Raw genomic sequence first — 18,872 nt, forward strand, 5'->3', positions numbered from 1 at the left:
CCAACATAAAAAAAGATAACCTCCCGCGCCTTGGCCACTCTCTATCAAGTATCCAAACAGGACATATAACTCCACCTATATACTCAAGTGCGAAAAAAAGAGCAAAGAAAAAAGAGAAATAGAAAATTCACAGATATCCTGTGTGAAAGGAAAGAAAACTCCTTGATATGAGAGCCCAAAGTGATGTGATATCTCAGAACGGACAGGAAAGGAAAATATGAATCAAATTTTAGTTGTGGAATTTTGAATATCCCGCTTCTATCGCGGGGATGCAGACCGTCATCGACCAATATTGGAAGCGGTAATCGGTGCGCAAAAAAAAAAAAAAAAAAAAAAAAAAAAAAAAAAAAAAAAAGGCCGACCTCTGTATATGATCATGTGTTCAGTCCAAGGAGAGGTAGCTTGGTGTCGGGGGGAAACGAGAAATCGAATGTATGAATAAAGATATAGAAACTGTAGTCGTGAAACGAACGAATCTTATATAACGTATTTGGGACGAATATGAATCAACATAGTAACCAATGGCCACTTGTGTCCTACAATCGACCGTTGGGATAAGCGCTACCCGGGATCATCGAAGTCCCCGGTGCCCTGGGCGGGCTACCGCCCCTGCCTCCTCTATTAGTGGGCAGCTCAAAATCCGGGTTGCTGTTCAGCAGCATATCGTTGCGGTTTGGTCGCCGTTGTGGGGCTGGTCCATAGCCAGGCATCATAGACGGCGGCGGTGGGTTCCACCTCGGGTTGATACCCCGCTGGGAGATGCTAGTGAAAGTTGACCTCTCCGAGGCGGCCGGACTCCGGGATCCATCCGGCATCTCGTCAAAGTCTGGCGCACCGGCCGGGAGGTTTATGGGCGGTGGTATCCTCCCACCAGCTTGTCCTGGTACCGGAGTCCCACGTGCTGAGGGATCAGGGGTCACAAACCTCGGAGCTACGTCCTCGTAGTATTCCGACGTGCGTGACCTTGCTGGAGCACCCCCGGGTCCCGGCGAGTTCCTCGGCATTGAGAGGTCAGTCCTTGATGCGTTGAGTGGCGGTGGCATCATGCTCGGGTGTACTACACTCTCTGCACCCGGGGTTTTGCTGCGCTGATCATTCCAATTCTGACGTGCAGGTACGTATTGGGCTCTACACCTAATGTTAGCAAGGCTCAAGACTAAAGAGAGACGGGAATGAAGACCCTAGGATCATCAAATTACTGACCCATCCTGACTATAGCGGCTCTGCTCGCTCATGAGAGTCTGATGTCGCTGCAATGGAGGTTGTTGACCTGCAGGCGTGATACCCTGCTGGAGCCCTACCATCCCCTGTATGTCGGCATCGCTATCTCGAAACTGCTGGCTACCCCCAAAGCGGTTTTGTGGCATTGGTGCGAAGCCGTTTTGAGGTACCTGTGGACTACCTGTCTTGGCATCCATCGCGACCGCCTGCCCTACTGGCGGCATAGGCTCTGTTCCAGGCAGTGGAGGGGGCGATTCCGCTCTCGGTAGATCATCGGAAGGTGTGTGTTGGTGGCCGTACGCGGCGGACGACACCGTTGGTGTTGAACCATTCATACCATAGCCAGGGGCTGAAGGAGGCCCTGGAGATTGTTGCCTCTGCCCATATGGTCCCTGTCCGGGTGGCGGGCCGTATGCCTCCGCGGGGGAGCCTCTCCTGTCATATTGGTAGCCAGGGGGTGGCGGGCGGCCCCTTATTGGTGGGCCATAACCACCTCTTGGAGGCGGTCCGTATCCTCCCCTGCCATTTGGACCAGGCCCATATCCACCGCGGCCTGGGGGCCCATAGCCTCCTCGACTGCCTGGAGGCGGACCATACCCGTAAGCTCCTCTCCCTGGTGGACCGTAACCGCGGCCTCTGTAACCACCTCGAACACCAGGGTTCATGCGCTCCGCTGATGGAGCTCTTTGCACGCCATAGGCATCTGCGGGCCCTTCCATCGGGTTACCGTATTGATCCCTGGCCGAGGGTGCCCTGCGAGGCTGGTTAAACTGCCCATCCATTCGGGTCGGGTCGTTGTATTGCGCATTGGGAGAGCGGCTGGCCGGACTGTTGGCTGTCAAAGGGACCCTATCTTCGCTGCTCAGGTCGTCCCGCTTCTCGTAAGTAGCAAAGCTAGGCAGCTTATCACCACCCTCGCCGTGGGCGCCACTAAGAACGGGAACAGTGGGTTTGTTCTCCGTTTGGGGCGTGGCTTGCTGCGCTTGGCGGTTGTAAAAGTTCTCGCCGCTCATCTCCGCGTTCTCTTCGATGCGCTTTTTCCTAGCTTTCCTTGAGACCAACGTCCTTCGCATCGCACAAGCAACCAGTCCACTGAGCGCAACCAAGATTGTGGCCGCGAGAACCAGATACGAACCCCAAGCCATATGGGGAACGAAGAGCAAAACGTCGACCAGGAAGGCAAGCAGGCAAATGACAAAGTTTAGGAGTCCAACGATAAACACAATGAGAAGATATCTCGCAGAGTGTGATGGCGAATGGAAGTGCGCAGCAATCGACATGACGAACATTATCAGAGTTACGAGCGCGGCGACGGGATGGATGATGAGGATGGTGGAAAGCGTGCGTCTCGCCTGGCTCGGAAGGTCGAAGTTGGCATTCTTCTCGGCCAGCGCAGCGGCTATAGAGTTCGGAGGTCAGCAGGGTCCAGATGGAATCTACCAGGCAAAAAGTTTAGGGAGGAATCCTACCCAGGCCTTCGTCATAGCCAATCTCGATGGGGCTGCATCTCGCGTTGTTGTTGATGCAATACCCAAAAACGCCAAACGTCACGCCGACGTACTCGCCAAGCGGAATGGCTTTGATAATGGGTGTCGACAAGACCGAAATCAACAGCAGGCCAAACGCCGCGGCGAGCAGAACCGCCAGAGGTGTAGCCGGCCGTAACATGGCGGCAAGTCAATAGTTTCGTGATCCGAGTCGTGTAAATATGGAGGAAGTTTCGTTATTGCGAGTCCGCGTCTTCAAGACGCGGCCAGGGGAGCGAGAGCGACAAGCTCCGCCAAAAGCGATCAGGCGTGACCCAACCCTGACTTCACCTGAAAAATTGGCGCTTGTTGCGTTACGAGTACGAGTGTAGAGCAAGGCGTCGGTAGCGATGATTCAATTGAGCCCTTTTTCGAAGACATGTGACTCAACTCGGAAGCACTAAGAATCCGGAGGATATTAATCGGAAGATGTGTTTCTGATCGTATCGTATTAAGGTCGGTCGTCAAAAATGGACTGTTCGGCTTTTAAGGTTCCGTCTTTTCGTGTCGGTCGCAAAAGAGCTCTGCAGCCCTTTCAAATTCCACCGTCGCCAATGATTTTGTTTTGCTTCGTGACCCAAATTCCAATGCAGCGTGTTCCGATCCAGCAGCCAGCCGCCCACTGAGAAACGAATGTAATACGTCCTTTGCTTTGGACTAATGTGATGACCTGTCTCCGGCGGCGTCTCTATGGTCGTCGTCGTCGTCGTCGAGTGTTCTGTTGGTTAATCTTGTTGTTCGGGTCCCATACAGCGAAGGACTTGAGGTACCAAGGAGGAAGAACGGAGACTGTGTGTCGTGGCGGCACGAGAATTTGGGGTGCAGGCCGACCTTGTGCCACCCGCACAATTCCAACCATGCTCACCCATGCCCGCCCATGCCCGCCCACCGGAAGGTCCACTTTTTACTGCTTGCGCAACTCTTGTTGCGTGTGGCCCTTTGATCGAGTTAGGCCTGGGCCCCTTGCTGGCTCGCTTGGCTCAGTCGCATGAGTTGACCGCACCCCTGTCCAATCAAGTCCCCTTCCCCGACTCGATAAAACTGGCCCACCGTCGAAGCGCCAAGCCTCGTGCGAAACGACGCTGGGTCCAGGAAAATCGCCCGCCCAGTGCAGATTAATTGCCTGCAGCGATGCTTTGTAGCCATTTTCGGTGTCTCTATCCGCAAATAGTTCTACTGTGATAAACTAACCTCTTGCATGGATAATTTCCGCTATCGGTCCATCAGCCTTTTTGCATGGCTATGTGTCTGCCTTTTGGACTCATGGCTGTGCATCTCAGTTCTCAAAAACAAGTCATTGACTGATATTTTGGATTTACACAACGAGGAGTCATTTCGAAAGTCTACCATTGTACATTCGCAAAATGTCAGTCTGTGTAACAAAAGAAAGCCAGCTTGAAGTGACCTGCGCGGCCCATTTTCAATTCAATCCGGAAGTTTTCTTCAATTCGACCTGCATGGTAACCTGTTCGCCTGCAGCACTTTTAGCGGAGCGCAAAAATTGCGGTCCGGCGGCCAGAATTTTTGTTCAACATTTCGCGAGATTGCGACAGCGATCCCCCAGCCTAAAAGTAGTCGAAAAACGGCATGTCATGTTACCCGGGTGGTTCAGCTCTTGGATCCCGAGGTAGCAATGCAGAATTTTTAGACGAGCACATTATTGATTCAGCGGAGTGAGGAGTGCGTGACTATCACGCGTAGGGTTCTTTACTCGAATCCGCACGCCCGCATGGGCAAAGTTTCGTGCCTTGTGATCTACTCGAAGTGTATTTTTTTCTTCATTGAAGGAGGTCAACAAAGTCTTCGTATTATAGATTCCCGCGTTCAAGCACCATGCCTTCACGGGTTATCGCACGCGATAACCCAAACAAAGACTAAGCATCCCAATCAGCCTGGCTTGTCTGGATGATGACTAAACAACATAACTAAAATATGCCAAAATACATTGAAGCCTCTAAACGCTTGATGTAGTGATGAGGCGGGTTCATTAGTATGTTGGACTTGTATTTAGTAGCGGCGGATATTCCATGGTCATTTCACCTAGTTATGAACAGAAGAGCTTTAGCAATGCTCCCTTCCAACAAGTCTAATTGGAAAAACCGATATTCGACACTTCTCTCTGTCAGCACCTCTCTAATTATTTCATCATAGAACTTGTTCCATTTCTGGTAAAAGCACAACTTGTAGTTCTCCGACTGGTAGGACTCAAAGCCATAGTGTGACCTGCAGCATGGTAATCAGTGAGAGCAAACATTTTTGGCATAAACAATACGTGCGAGTACGTCTTGGAGCTCGTATACGCGTTGCTGCTTGTACCTCTGCTGCGCTGGTTTGTTGCTCCAATTTATGGCTGGTCAACCACTACCAGAAAGGCTAGGTGCAGTACTAACAAGCCCGCCCCCTCAGCTGCGCTGGCAATTCCTTTGTCGTTGGGTTGCATCAAAATGATATCTCGAGACCCAGGTGATTGGTTGAATCCCGCATCGAGGGATGTCACGACGCAGATTGGTGTGCCTGAAAAAGCAAGGCAGTGAACGGAGGCATCGCTTGTCGCCCAACGAACCACATAAGCTCCGGGCCAGGGAGCCGAGACGAACTTCAATCAAGCATACATTCACACACACACACACACACACACACACACACACACACACACACAACCGCAACGCCCGGATCATCGAAAAAGAAAGCAACAAATAGATTGGCTTGGTAAGGCATGCAGTGCATCGAGCTCCCGTTTACTTTTGCACCGCCACCGCCCATGCGTCTGAGCAAGGTCAATCCGACGCCCAATCGAACAAGGGCCTGTCCGAGGTGGCCAGCATTTGAATGGATCTCGGCTGCTCATTTGCACTTCTGGAACGGTCCCTGACAGGCTTTGACACAAGCTTCCAAAAAGAAAGTAAAGCCGAACGAAAGCAAAAGAGGTCAAGTCAGCCCAGCCCCGCTGCACACACAAGCGTGAAAGAAGGAGAGAAAAAAAAGAAAAAGAAAAAACAAGAGGTGAAAAATAAAAATTAAAACTGCAGTGGCTCAGCAAAAAAATAGTGCATGCAGTGCCAAAGCAGCGACCACAAACTTGGAACGGACGAGCTTATCTTTCTGCTTGCATTGTGCGTGCATACTGTATCTAGGATACGGGGTTGTACTGTGCTGTACAGCACGCAGTACAAAAATGGATGCCTCCTTGTCTGTTGACTAATTTAGTAGGGCTGATCCTTGGTTTGCGGCAAGGTGGGGCTTGGACTATAGCATGGATTGCCCAAACGGTAAGCCGTTAAACAACGTGCATGAACCCTCCAATCTGTTAAAGGAAATCTCCAGAGTCTTGATTTAGATCAGTAGAAGATCGCTGAGTCCAAATTTCCCTGAGAATCTGGAAGGCATGAAATCTAATGCGCAAAAGATGCTCCAAGCTAGATCATCTGTTTGGACAGTCGTCATCTCTTTTGGTAATCCACGTGTACAGCAATTACTGATGTGAATCTACTCTGGAACCTTTTCAGATCGGTGGAGCACAACCAAAAAAACCAAAAGAAACATTGTATTTCCCCTTTGCTGCAGCCTGCTGCTGTCCTTCAATCCCAACTCAAACTTTAAATCCTAGATCTAGAGGTCGAACCCTAGACGAAACTCCCCAATCATATTCATGTCAGTAGACATTGAGTTTGTAATGCGGCAATCGTCGGGGATGAGTGCTTTCTTCTACCCTTTGCAGATAATCAACTGTAATATTTCCTCAATGGGTTGTTGTTGTCGTTGTTGTCGCTGTTGTTCTCGTATTTTTTTTCCCTCTTACAAATGCGTTTCTAGTTAGTTTGGGGGTTGCACATACCTTCTTGTTTATTGTCGCGGGTCGAACTGCGTCCCTCATTATACTCAGGCCAACCACCAGGTAATTTTAACACTAACCCTTTTACCAGGTGAACCTAGCTCTTGTTGCTTGTGCGCTACTAAGTGTAAACCATAGAGTACATGCTTCTCTTTTGCTAAATCCTGAATCAAGCCTGCACATCCCCTTCTTCAGGCCAAACACCAAGGTTTTACCCTTTTTGGGTTCGCGAACTAAGCTCCTACTGCAAAGCAGTTGTCTAGTCGCACATGGCAGGACTGGGAGTGAAGGTGGAAAGCCAAATACAAAAAGATAAGCATGAGGTAAAAGTTTCTCATCTGTGTATGGATAAGTTGTCCTGTGTCGTGTTTCCATTCAATGACTTGTTGGTAGTTGTCCTGTGTCGTGTTTCCATTCAATGACTTGTTGGTACTTGGCTATGATATTCCTTGATAACAATTGAACATCGGAACATGGATTCCAGTAGGACAGTCGGCTATCTGTCAAATGATAATCCGAAGTTATTGATCCGAAGCGTGTTTGTTTGCCACTTGGCATGGCTTGCTGTGTGATGTTTATATTCCAACCAAGACATATACCATGGCAAGGCTCGACCACAATTGAGGTTTATGTTCCAACAAGTTCGACCAAATGTCTAGATGTCTAATACTCTCATTTGCACTATTCTCTGGCTTCCTCTTTCCTATTTTCCCTCTTATTCCCTGTCACTACTCGTTCTGTTCGATGGGTTGGTTGTCTAGTCGCGATTTTTTGGCAGCTATGACTCAGGACACGATTATAAGAAACATTTCTGGCCCAATGGATATACAGCTTATTCGTTCATGGACTTGAAAGAGTTGTTATAGTGAGCTGCACTAAGTAATTACCCACCACAGCCTCGCTATGAGCTGACTTGAACATCCAGCTACATGTTTACCCCGCCCACTGTCACAAGCCCGCGTAGATTCGCACATGCCCATTGACACACGATCTGAAGCAAGTGCCGTTTCTCTCGGGATTCAGGAACATGTGCAAAAACAGCCCCCCAGGGCTGCTTACTGCTATTGGCGGGGCTCACTACGTTGGCGGTCCTTTTGGTCATACTGCCCACAAACTTTGTCGAGAACTGCGGCAATCATATTTCTTCAAATAAAGAATGAGCCAACGTGGACTATATTCTTATTTCAACGCCTCTGGCATCTGAACAAAAAGACGTCCAGGTGATCCGATCAAAAACTAGTCTTTCGTAGAAAGTGACTTGGCCAGAATATCAGGATGGCCACCTCGGTCGAAGTTGCTTCTTCTACAACGAGGCTGATTGTCTTTCCTGGCTGATCGCCGAAATCCTCAACGTTGTCCTGGCTGCGTTCAACAGACATGCCAAGGTCCTTCAGAGCCCTCCCTGCGATCTCAGGGTCGAGAAGCAATTGGTTTGTCCTATGCCGTGTGTATAAATGGCAATGAATTTCCCACCATCATTGGGGTGATGATACAGAGGACAATCCGGCCTTTGGCGAATTGGCTTGCAGGTATCATGGTAGTAACCTCTGCGAATAGAACCTGAGAGACCCATGAGCCAGCAGTAGAGTTTACGATGATCGCTGGAAGAGGTTGCCATGTCTTGCATATTGAGGTGTTACACTAACGGGCCATGGAAATAATATTATCGTTGTTGGCCCGCAAGACTTTTAAATAGGCACTCGGCCCAGGAGACGCAATTTTAGGCGGGTGCTGCTGAAAGATCTTTTAATGTAAGGGACGTTTCTGTTGACGTGGTATGATGGTATGCCACTTGCGGTAATCTTGACAATGCTGTGGAAGACGTAACTAAATTCGTATCCGCTGCCATATTACTTGACAAGGCCTGCTCCCCAGCGGAATGACAAATAGTTGCTTTGATAGAAGTCATTGTAACGCGATGGGCCATGACGTTTGGTTGTCGCGGGCATGGGAGTATCGAGAGACACGTAGGCACGTGATAGCGGGGGTGGGGGCGGGTTACCGAGGATCGGGATATCCCCTGATAAGGATTTTGTTTCTCGGGGCAAACAATGGAACGAACCAAACAGAATCAAAAATCAGCTACTAGGCCTCATGCCACCGAGTCGAGAAACTTAATTAATTAACACTTTGACGCTTATATCCTGGTCGTCATGGAGTTACCAGGCGGTTAGGTGAGAATATCATAGACTTGTNNTTTTTTTTTTTTTTTTTTTTTTTTTTTAGAGACGTTTTATCCTATTTTTTTCTGCTTCCCCGGCCGATTCCGAGCCGTTGTTGGTGGACCGCACCAGCGGTATTAGTTCGACGCGGATTTAACGGAGCAACCTTTTCTAGATCGGGGATTATAAATCGCCGATGTCAGCGGCAAAGATAACGCCGCTAGAAAACAGGCTAGCTTACGAGTCCCGGACAATCGCCTTCTTTCACCAAATTTGGGGACGAAGTTATTGTTTTCGAATACACTACCGATGTTGCCGTTTAGTCCATAGAATAATTGTACCTCACTGGGCTTGTTTGTCTCTTATTAATGCTCGCCTTGCGCCAAGGCAGCCATGTTCCGTCACAACGTAGCTCGCCTCAGCTCCGGGGAACCAAATAGAATCTTGGTCACCACGGCCACCGCCACAATACCGAGATACCTGTCCTGCGCATTCCTCACACGACCGACACGCAGACTCCCCACGGCAATCTCACCATCAATCCGAACACTCCAAACGCAACCCACACCCTCCGACTTCCGTCCCGCAGTACCTCCGTCCCCCTCCTCCCTTGGCGGGCCCCGAAAGGCGCGCACATACACGCGCAGCCGAAGATGGGCGCGCCGACTGCTCATCACCGGCGCGGTGTTTGGCACCTTCTATGCGATCGACAGCTGGATGTACGCCTCGGGCATGCTAAGGTCGCTGCGCACCTTTAGAACGGGCCTATTGGTCGCGCTCGACTACAAGATCAACTTTCGGCCGGATCCGCTGCCGCTGATAGGCTCTTCGATCACCATCGAGGACCTGCACCGCCGAAACGCCGAGCGGCTTTTTGAGCTGCTGCGCAAGAACGGCGGGCTGTACCTCAAGATCGGCCAGGCCATTGCCATGCAGAGCGCGATCCTGCCGCCCGAGTTTCAGCGCATGTTTGCGCGCATGTTTGACGACGCCCCCTCGGTGTCCTGGGACAAGGTCGAGAGGGTCATCAGGAAGGACTTTGGCGGGCGCTCCGTACAGGACGTTTTTGGCGTGAGCTTCGCCGGCGAGGACGGTCGTGGCGTCATAGAAAGGTCGTCCAGGGCAAGTGCCAGCGTTGCGCAAGTCCACTGGGCGAGGTTGCCGGATGGCACTGAGGTTGCTGTCAAGATCCAAAGACCAGAGATCGCCAAGCAGATAGGCTGGGATCTATGGTCTTTCAAGTGAGTTTGCATATCAGGGTTGCCATCGGTGAAGATGCGCTTGCCTTACCTTGAAGCTAACCGACTTTGTTTCGTAGGGTTGTCACCTGGATTTATTCATGGTGGTTTGACCTACCATTCTATGGCATGGTGCCCTTCATCACAGAGCGTTTGAGACTGGAGACGGATTTTATTAACGAGGCCAAAAACTCTGACACAATGCGTGAGCTCATCGCCGATGAGCCTTCCTTACGTGGGCGCGTTTACATCCCCAAGGTTTTCCCGGAGCTCAGCAGCAAACGTGTCCTAGTCACAGAGTGGATAGAGGGTGTCAGGCTATGGGACCGCGAGGCACTGACCAGACCCTGGTACGGCGGCTACAGCAAGGGCTCTTTGGGCGTGCACGGAACCCCACTTCCATCCCCAGACATGGCGGCCGTGCGGGCAGAGCTGCGCCGGAACCCGGAGAGCTCCAAACTCAAGCCGGAGCGTGACGAGTGGCGAGGCCGGAACGGCAAAGGAGGGCTCGGCCTCAGCAAGAAGGACGTCATGACCATCATTGTGGACCTCTTCAGCGCGCAGATCTTCAAGTTCGGCGTGGTCCACTGCGACCCGCACCCGGGCAACATCTTCATTCGCCGGCTGCCGGGCGGGCGGGCGGAGCTGGTGCTCATCGATCATGGGCTATACATCTACTTGACGCCCAAGTTCCGGCGCGAGTATTCGGTGTTCTGGAAGGCGCTCATGACTTTTGACAACAAGACCATTGCGAGGGTGTGCGACCAGTGGGGCATTAAGGGGGCAGACCTATTTGCAAGCGCGACGCTGATGCGGCCGTACGAAGGTGGCGACGGATACTACCGACGGCAACTGCTTGGCATGGACTTGCCTGAGAGCATGACGCCCAAGCAGCGGCGATTCGAGATTCAGAAGCGGAGCAAGCAGGCGGTGCGCGAGATGCTGGCCGACGAGACCAAGTGGCCGAAGGAGCTCATCTTCATCGGCCGCAACATGCGCATCGTCCAGGGCAACAACCAACACATGGGCTCCCCCGTCAACCGTGTCAAGAGGATGGGCGAGTGGGCGAGCAGGAGCATGTTTGAGGACCCGGATCGGCCGTTCCGGGAACGCGTGGCCAACATGTGGCGACACGCGCTGTTCAAGACGGTGCTGACGGCCAGCGACGTTGTGTTTTACTTTTTCAAGCTCCGGCAATTCCTAGGACTCGGCGGCGGCATGGAAGACGAGGTCGAGGCGAGGATGAGGGAGATGGCGGGGGATTTCGGGATCGAGCTGCAGCATGATGTGTTTGCTGGGTGAAAACAAAGTTGGTCTCCTTCGCCACTCTGGGATGGGAGGAATATAATTTTTACTGCACGCGAGGGCTTTGAAAGCCGTTCTGTACAACATCATGGCATGATTACGCGTATGACCTTTTAGAAGGGGCGCAGCATATAGCGCATTTCGGCGGCGTGGTTTTCTCGGCGCAAGGAGTTTCTTTGTAGACATCCCAAAAAAATATAGTCACCTCATTAGTTATTCCATTACCTTTCACATGGATTGAACTATGCCTTCGGCCAAGTCGTTATATTAACATGGAACCACGGAGTCGGCTTAATAATAGCCAAGAGCCAAGAGGAAAGTCATTCAACCCTCCTGCACTCAACGATTGCCAGGCTTGCCAGACAAGCGGGGACAAAAAAGAAGCGACTCAGCACGGATTTATGGTTTGCAACCACCCAGAATACCACCAAAACAATGTCTTTTTTCAACGAAGAGAAATAATAGAGATACTCGAACTCGCAATCTTAGAGTCGCGTTCAGTTTTTGCCTGCTACAAAAGTCGTTTTTGACTTGGTAATTTGGGTGGATGGGAACCATCAGGCCATACTGAGTTAGACTTCTTTTCTTGTCCTCCGCTTGCCAGGATACCTTTTTTCCCCTTCTGTTTCCCATGAATTCAGGGTAGGTGGTACGTGGTACCCGGGGCCCGTTTTTGTCCCCTCTCATCAACAGCAATTACCGTGAAACATGACGAGCCCATACACCCGTGATTCCATGGAGTGGATAGAAGCTCGGGTCACACTTTGTTTGAGAGAACCCAATGGCTTTGTTAGGGTGTCTGCGTGCATCTCAAGATACCAGGGGATAGCATGCATGGAACATCATAGGGGTTTTTGAGTTATATCCCCTTCCAGCCCCCAATTCCCGCCAAAATCCTTGCAGGGTTTTCTGTTTAAAATAGGATTGTTGCCAACAATGACTCTTCTCGACAAATTTTTTTTTTTTGTAAAGATTTTTAAGAAAGAAAATGGGGTAAGATCGGCCACACTAAGCCCTGAATAGCAACTGTCGTTCACCAATCTCCTTTAGTCGAGATACCCTAGGTTGTGGTACGCTGCGTAAAGGTACCTACCTACTGTTAGGTCACTTGACTTTGTTAACTTGCTGGGCAGTCCTCTTTGCTGAAAAGGACATCTTGGTCTCCATAGCGAGAAATGACAGTTGCGGGGGGTGGGTGCCTAGTTTCGCGCAAAAGAGGGAGAACAAGGTTGTTGCCTGGCCCTGTATTAGCTACCTACCTCTCCCTGGTAGTCTTGGTCTTGCAAGTCTTGGTAGTCTACCGTGTGTTTGTCACGCTGCGTACTGACTTTTGTACAAAGGAAAGCTTACTATACAGCATGACGATCTTAATGATGGACTGCACGAGATTTTTTCCATCAATGTAATCAAGTAGGTATTTGAAGTGGAAAAAAAATAGAGACGGCGTCAGCATCTACCAATGTCGAATGCCTAAAGCTTGTCCTTAGAGAAAAAAAAAAAAAATTCCACCGAGCTTGTCAGGATCGGAATATGACTGAATTATTCGTCGAGAGATTTGATGCAAGGCATAGCAAAAATAAGGGATAAGGTGTGATTTAAAAAAAAAAAAAAGAAGAAAAAAAAAGGAAATAAAGAGATGACCTTGATGCAACGTCAATTTTGATTGGCGGGCTGTGCCGAATGCTCGCTGCAATCTAAAAGGGGGCGACCACTCGTAATGAGCAAAGGAGGACGACGTCCTTGAAACTGACCAGAGCATAATTAAACTACCAAGGAGCTGTCAACAGGGAACATCGATTGTGTTGTTTGCAGCGTTGCCCTATGCAAATGTGAAGCTTAAGAGGCGCAGTTGCAAATCCCGAGGCAATGCATTTGCATTATAATAGATGACGGAAGGCAGAAAATATTCCGCAGAATTGAATAAAACAAGCCGAGTGCAAAGGTTCCCGGCTTGGGCCGACGTGGTGGCCGACAGGGAAAAAGCCCACTCACTCGATCGTACATGCAGTTGAGAGGAGAGAAAAGGACTCCCCACGTTGACAAAACGCACCTTTCGATCGATTGATTGTGCACATGCAAAACCCTGCAAGTTCTGACTGCGAACAATTCACTAGGGTTGCTTGTGCAAAATGATGCATGCGAACACCACCACTGTCATTATTAAGCCAAAAACAGAACGAACATTGCCTTGATTGCCATCCAACGGGTTTGGCATGGCATGAACAGACAGCTTCCAAAAATTACCCAGAGTGCCCCTGACTATCACGACGCACTAAAACGACCCAACTCCCGAAAAGGCGCCTAGCGGTCTGTCTCGTTTTTTTTTTGTTGTGGCCCATGACGAAAGCCAACCCATCCATGTATCCTTGACCAGCCAGCCCCCAGTCCATCCATAAGCCTGATGCATGGGAGAAGATGGAGGTTGGTCAACAAGATAATTGACAGGGCAGGGTTGTGGACATCGAACGTCCTTCCCCACTGGCTGTGCGCCTCCCCCCAAAAAAAGGACGGCGCGGCGCCATCTAATCCCTCCCCATCGATCCGGTTTCCCACCCATCAATTTGTACCTGCATCCGCTCAATGCAAGCATACCCGCTCTCTTCAAACCCACCTAGGCTAACTCCAGTTAGAGGTCACAGAAGCTGCAGGTCCCGATTTGTATGTGGGCGGTTGATCTTGGTCGTAGACTGGATTTTGTTCCTCCAAACTCGTCACTTGTTCTTTTCATAATTACCATCGTCGTACCCCCCGTCAACGCAAACGTTTCGTTTCTACGCCTCCTGATTGGGGTTGTAGAGGTAGCCGCTCTTTATTCTTCCCAAGCTGCATGTCATACACGACGTATCACAGCGCGTAGGAGCACCGTACCTCCTGAGCAGTGTACTATCCTGTGACTTTTGTTTTTAATTTTCTTACAATCCCCTTTCATCCCAACTTTTAAACTTATTACCTTCTATTAATCCACCCCGGGAGCGCGTATGGGCTCCTATCGCAAAGGGAAGGAAAGAAGAAAATAAAGAAAAAGGCTGTCGCCGTTGAAGAGCCACATTACTAGACTAGCAATGTAAGTTTTCCATTTAAAGATTACCTGTCATATGAGTAGTAGCTTCGGCGCAAACGGAAATGGGAGCAGAAGTGGGAAATGGTATGGCAATTAATTGCTGGAAGCAAACGAAGTGACGGCATAACTCTAGGTTAGCGCGCACTCGTCTCAGCCTAATCTACCTAGACCTACCTCCTGCAGTAGTCCCTCCCTTTGCGTCCATCCTGTCCGATATTGAGCGGATTTATCAGCTGAACTGCGCACGGCAATCAGATGACGGGATACCATGTTGAATCCCAGGAAGGCTGACCAAGATCAAGTGTGAAGAAGCAAAGCAAGGCCAAGATTCGAGCAGCGCCTCCGAACAAAGAAGTAATAGTCTCAACCCCTCTGCCGAACGCGCAGAAGAAAGACAGTTCTTGCGCCCGCATTCGTCCAACAAAGGCAAGACCACAGTCGACCAAATATATGCGACGCGACTAAGAACAGGCACTCTCTGTATCCTGTCGACTTTTTACCAATCGATTCACCCGAAGAAAGAGAGAAAAAAAAGTAGAGAGTCGACGACGTAGAGGCAACGCAAGCAACTCGAAAACAACGAACACCAGGCGGGGTAGGCGAGCGGAAAGAATATAGCACCAAAGTCTCGTTGTGTAACTCAACGTTGATATCGCTCATTTTTCCCGTCGTTGATTTGACGGCAAGTGCGTGTAACGCGACACACGAGTCGCATCGGTCTCGCAGGAAGCTTGTTAGAGGTAACTGAGCCACCTCGGCGCAATAAAGGTGAGTAAAGAGATCCGGAAAGCTGCATATTTGGCTAGCTGAGGTGCTCATTGCCAATCATATACCCAATTTCCCCTCTGTTCACCAAACCTGGTCGAGCTGGCTGTGGTCTGTCTGGTGGTCCCAGGTTCCGTGTCATTCATATCTGGACATCCACATCCACCCACTCCAATAAATGCTCTCGTCGCATTTCTGCGACCCGCCAATGTTCGCAGGTTTCAAGGGCTAACAACCAGTCGCACGCGGAAACGATAGAGGCGCTTCCACCACTCGAAACGAGCCAACCGGAAGAAAAGAACAAACCGAAACAGATCAGGGGGAGCCAGCCGCCAGCGAAAAAAAAACAAAATCCATCTGCTGTGCCATCTTGCACCTATTTGCCTGCGTCTCCAATTCCATCAGTGCCATTCGTCTGGCTCACTTATTACCTATTCGATCAATCGGAGGGAGCTACTTTTTGATTGTCAGCCTGTTCACGCTCGATTGCTGGAGCCCGGAAATTTGCTTGGGCCGTGATTGCCTAAATTCTCCGTAAGTTGAGAAGTACTTGCCCGAAATAATCGAATCTCGGGACTCGATTTGGGTTTAATTCGATCTCGTACGATTCCTCTCCCCATTGTTCTTTTTCGCTTTAGTACCTCATCTCATCCCAACTTCCCTTCTGGTTCCGACGAAAAAAAAAAAAAAAGAACAAACAAACAAACAAAACCGCGCCCGCACCCGCACCCGCACGCAACTCATTCTGCACGCGTGGACCGTTACTTCCCGCCACGACTCAATAATGCATCAAATCAGACGACCATCCCAGCTGCATGATGAAGACGATGGTTATATCCATGACGATCATGATGCTGACGTCAATGCCTATTCTTACTCAACAGCAGCAGCTGCCGACAAGTTACCCATAGTGGCAGCTTCTCAATACACAGCCGGACCGATCCCCGCCCGATCGCCTTTACGACAGGCATCCTCGACCGTAGATCCCCGAACCACCATGAGCCCTCCCACACGCCGCTCAAGTCTCGGAATGTTGTTAAGACGTAGCAAGTCAGGCGAGCTCAAGGGCAAGAAGGCCCAGCTCAGAGAACAGGAACTGCAGCGACAGCGTGACGCTTCAGTTCCCAAATCCCCTCCTCGCCTCCCGGTTCTCTACAACGGCGCACCAGCACCGGAGTTACAGTCCTTTGGCGGCGAGAACCCTCGTCCAGACAGCTTCCAGATTGTCTCTGGCCAACACTCACTTACCGACAACCAGTCCCTTCTCTCGCGTCCCTCAATGGAGCCAAGCTCACGCTCCGCGATTAATGTTCCCGTTCCGCCGATTCCCAATGGCGCCTGGGTCGATCCCTATGCTCGCACCGAGAGCATGACGCATCGCGGCAGGTACAGCTACGCGAGCAGTGCCATCAGCTCGGTTAACAACCCGAGGAGAGTTCGAAGACGCAAGGACCCCACGCCTTTCAAGTATGTTTTTCTTTCATCCTCGATTTCCGCTCGTGTTAGCCTGCCGGTGACATAGTCAACTAACTCCGCCGCTTCTCGCGCCAAAACAGTATTCTAATCGTAGGTACGCAAGGCTCTGGCAAGACGTCATTCCTCGAATTCCTCAAAACCTCGCTCGCCCTACCACCAAAGAAGCGCACCAAGAGTACCATCGACGGCAGTGAATTGACGCCCAGAGCTTCTGCCTCGGGCAATTTCGTTCCTCACTATCTCGAAACCGAAATCGATGGCGAACGCGTCGGTCTGACACTGTGGGACTCGGAGGGCTTTGAGAAGAACGTTGTGGATCTTCAGCTGCGCGAAATGTCGGCATTCCTTGAGAGCAAATTCGAAGACACTTTCACTGAGGAAATGAAGGTCATGCGTTCTCCAGGTGTCCAAGATACCCACATTCACGCTGTTTTTCTTGTTCTTGATCCCGCTCGGCTCGACCGGAACATTGCTGCCGCCAAAGCTGCGCAAGCTCCTGGCAGCAAGACCCAGGGCATTCCCGCGCGCATTGTCGGCAGCCTAGACGAGGACCTGGACCTTCAGGTTCTGCGTACGCTGCAGGGCAAAACCACCGTCATCCCGGTCATCTCCAAGGCGGACACCATCACCACCAAGCACATGGATGTGCTCAAGCGGACTGTCTGGGATAGCCTGAAAAAGTCAGGGCTGGATCCACTCGAGGCCCTCGGATTCGATGACGATGATGCTGCGACTCCAGATTCTAGCAGAATCGATGAGGAAGACGAGGAGCCAGCCGAGGACGACGATGAGGTAGTGAGCGGCCAAAAATCAACAAACGAAGATGGCGAAGTCGATGGCGACCTGTCCAATCAAGACGGTGACGATGACGATGTTGTAGGCGCCAACTCCACTTCGCCGTCGTCGAGGGCATCCAAGAGGGACTCAATCCGCCGTAGTCGGACTGCGGAAGAACTCAAGCAGGACGAGCCGCCTTTCATTCCCATGTCGATAATCAGCCCGGATATTTACGAGCCTAGTGTTGTGGGACGCGCTTTCCCATGGGGATTTGCAGATCCCAACAACGAGGATCACTGCGATTTTGTCAAGCTCAAGGAGGCTGTGTTTAATGACTGGCGCGGCGAGTTGCGCGAGGCCAGCAGGGAGCAGTGGTACGAGACGTGGAGGACGAGCAGACTTAAGGAGCGCAAGCTGGCCGGTGGCGGGCCAGTACAGACCGCTCGGAGGTTTGTTGGCCAGTGATCTGTTCTCCCTTGTCTTAATCGCGGCGGATATTGGTTTTTTTTTTCTCCCTTCAGCCTTGAGCATGGCGTCGCCACCTTTCGTGTCCTGATTCCCTTGTGTTTTCACCTTCGGCTTGGTCTTGTCGTGGTTTTCTTTTGTGTTCAAAGCAGCATACCCAATTGTGCAACTGGTTTTATTTTTATTTTTATTTTTTTGTTCTTGATTTGTTTTTCGCATTAGTTTCCTCAACCGTGTAAGCTGGCTTTGTTTACTTTCTTGTCGACATTCCGCGCTATGTGCAGGACTGGCTTCATAAAAACTTAGGGATGACCACCGTGTCTTAAACCGAATCCCGCTATTTTACTATTTTCTTACTACTTACTTTGTTACACCTGCTTGTAACTGGAACGTGTGTGGTAAATATTGTATTCACAACCGGTTCGCCAGCAGTCATCTGCGAGTTTTCCAATTCATCGGTATCACTTCTTCAAAAGGGGATTTGCTTAATCTTGCTTCACACAGGTTGCTTCACGCACAGCGTCCATTCTGACTCGATTGAGGCTGGCAATTGACAACGTGGTATTTTTTTCAAGAACACAGAATTTAAGATATAAGGTTTGGAATGTTCCTTGTACCGTGGGCACTGATGACAAATGAATGAAGCTTAAACCGGCATTTTTTTCTGTCTTGTTCATTCCGTGCGAATTTTTTGCCTGCGATTTGGTGATGTGCAGATCAAACAGGTTTGAGAAGGTGTGAGTTCACCATGAGACGAGCACCGCGTGCTTTTTGGACCGTTTGTCATAGAAAGCTATCATTTGCATAGAAGTCTGGCTGAAAGATTTTTTTTTTTTTTTTTTTTTTTGATTTCTTTTTAGCTCGTCATAGATTCCGTATATGGTTTGTAGATTTTTACAGTTGAAGAGAATAATAAACGCCAGCTGGGGCCAAAAACAGTCGGCACTGGGCTCAAGAAAGAAACAAAAGACATAAATAAGCCACAAACAATGCTCGCTTATGTAAATATTCGAGCAAGGAAAAAAGAGAAAAAAAAAAAAAAAA

General features: G+C 50.2%; 3 protein-coding genes across 3 annotated transcripts; 2 read left to right on the forward strand and 1 right to left on the reverse strand.

Annotated features, from left to right (window-relative positions):
- Window positions 1-536: 536 nt before the first annotated feature.
- PpBr36_09812 (uncharacterized protein) lies at window positions 537-2,889 on the reverse strand (the record flags this gene model as incomplete). The annotated part of the gene is made up of 3 exons (XM_029896931.1): window positions 537-1,128; window positions 1,204-2,620; window positions 2,691-2,889. 3 exons carry the CDS (start codon window positions 2,887-2,889, stop codon window positions 537-539), a joined length of 2,208 nt encoding a protein of 735 aa, XP_029745241.1.
- A 6,245-nt stretch (window positions 2,890-9,134) lies between these two features.
- PpBr36_09813 (uncharacterized protein) lies at window positions 9,135-11,281 on the forward strand (the record flags this gene model as incomplete). Its single annotated transcript, XM_029896932.1, has 2 exons — window positions 9,135-9,982; window positions 10,060-11,281. The coding sequence occupies 2 exons, from the start codon at window positions 9,135-9,137 to the stop codon at window positions 11,279-11,281; spliced, it is 2,070 nt and encodes a 689-aa protein (XP_029745242.1).
- Window positions 11,282-15,894: 4,613 nt separating this feature from the next.
- Window positions 15,895-17,828, forward strand: PpBr36_09814 (uncharacterized protein; the record flags this gene model as incomplete). Its single annotated transcript, XM_029896933.1, has 2 exons — window positions 15,895-16,577; window positions 16,667-17,828. The coding sequence occupies 2 exons, from the start codon at window positions 15,895-15,897 to the stop codon at window positions 17,826-17,828; spliced, it is 1,845 nt and encodes a 614-aa protein (XP_029745058.1).
- Window positions 17,829-18,872: the final 1,044 nt, after the last annotated feature.

The sequence above is a fragment of the Pyricularia pennisetigena genome (genome assembly GCF_004337985.1).
Source record: "Pyricularia pennisetigena strain Br36 chromosome 7 map unlocalized Pyricularia_pennisetigena_Br36_Scf_7, whole genome shotgun sequence".
NCBI lineage: Eukaryota > Fungi > Ascomycota > Sordariomycetes > Magnaporthales > Pyriculariaceae > Pyricularia > Pyricularia pennisetigena.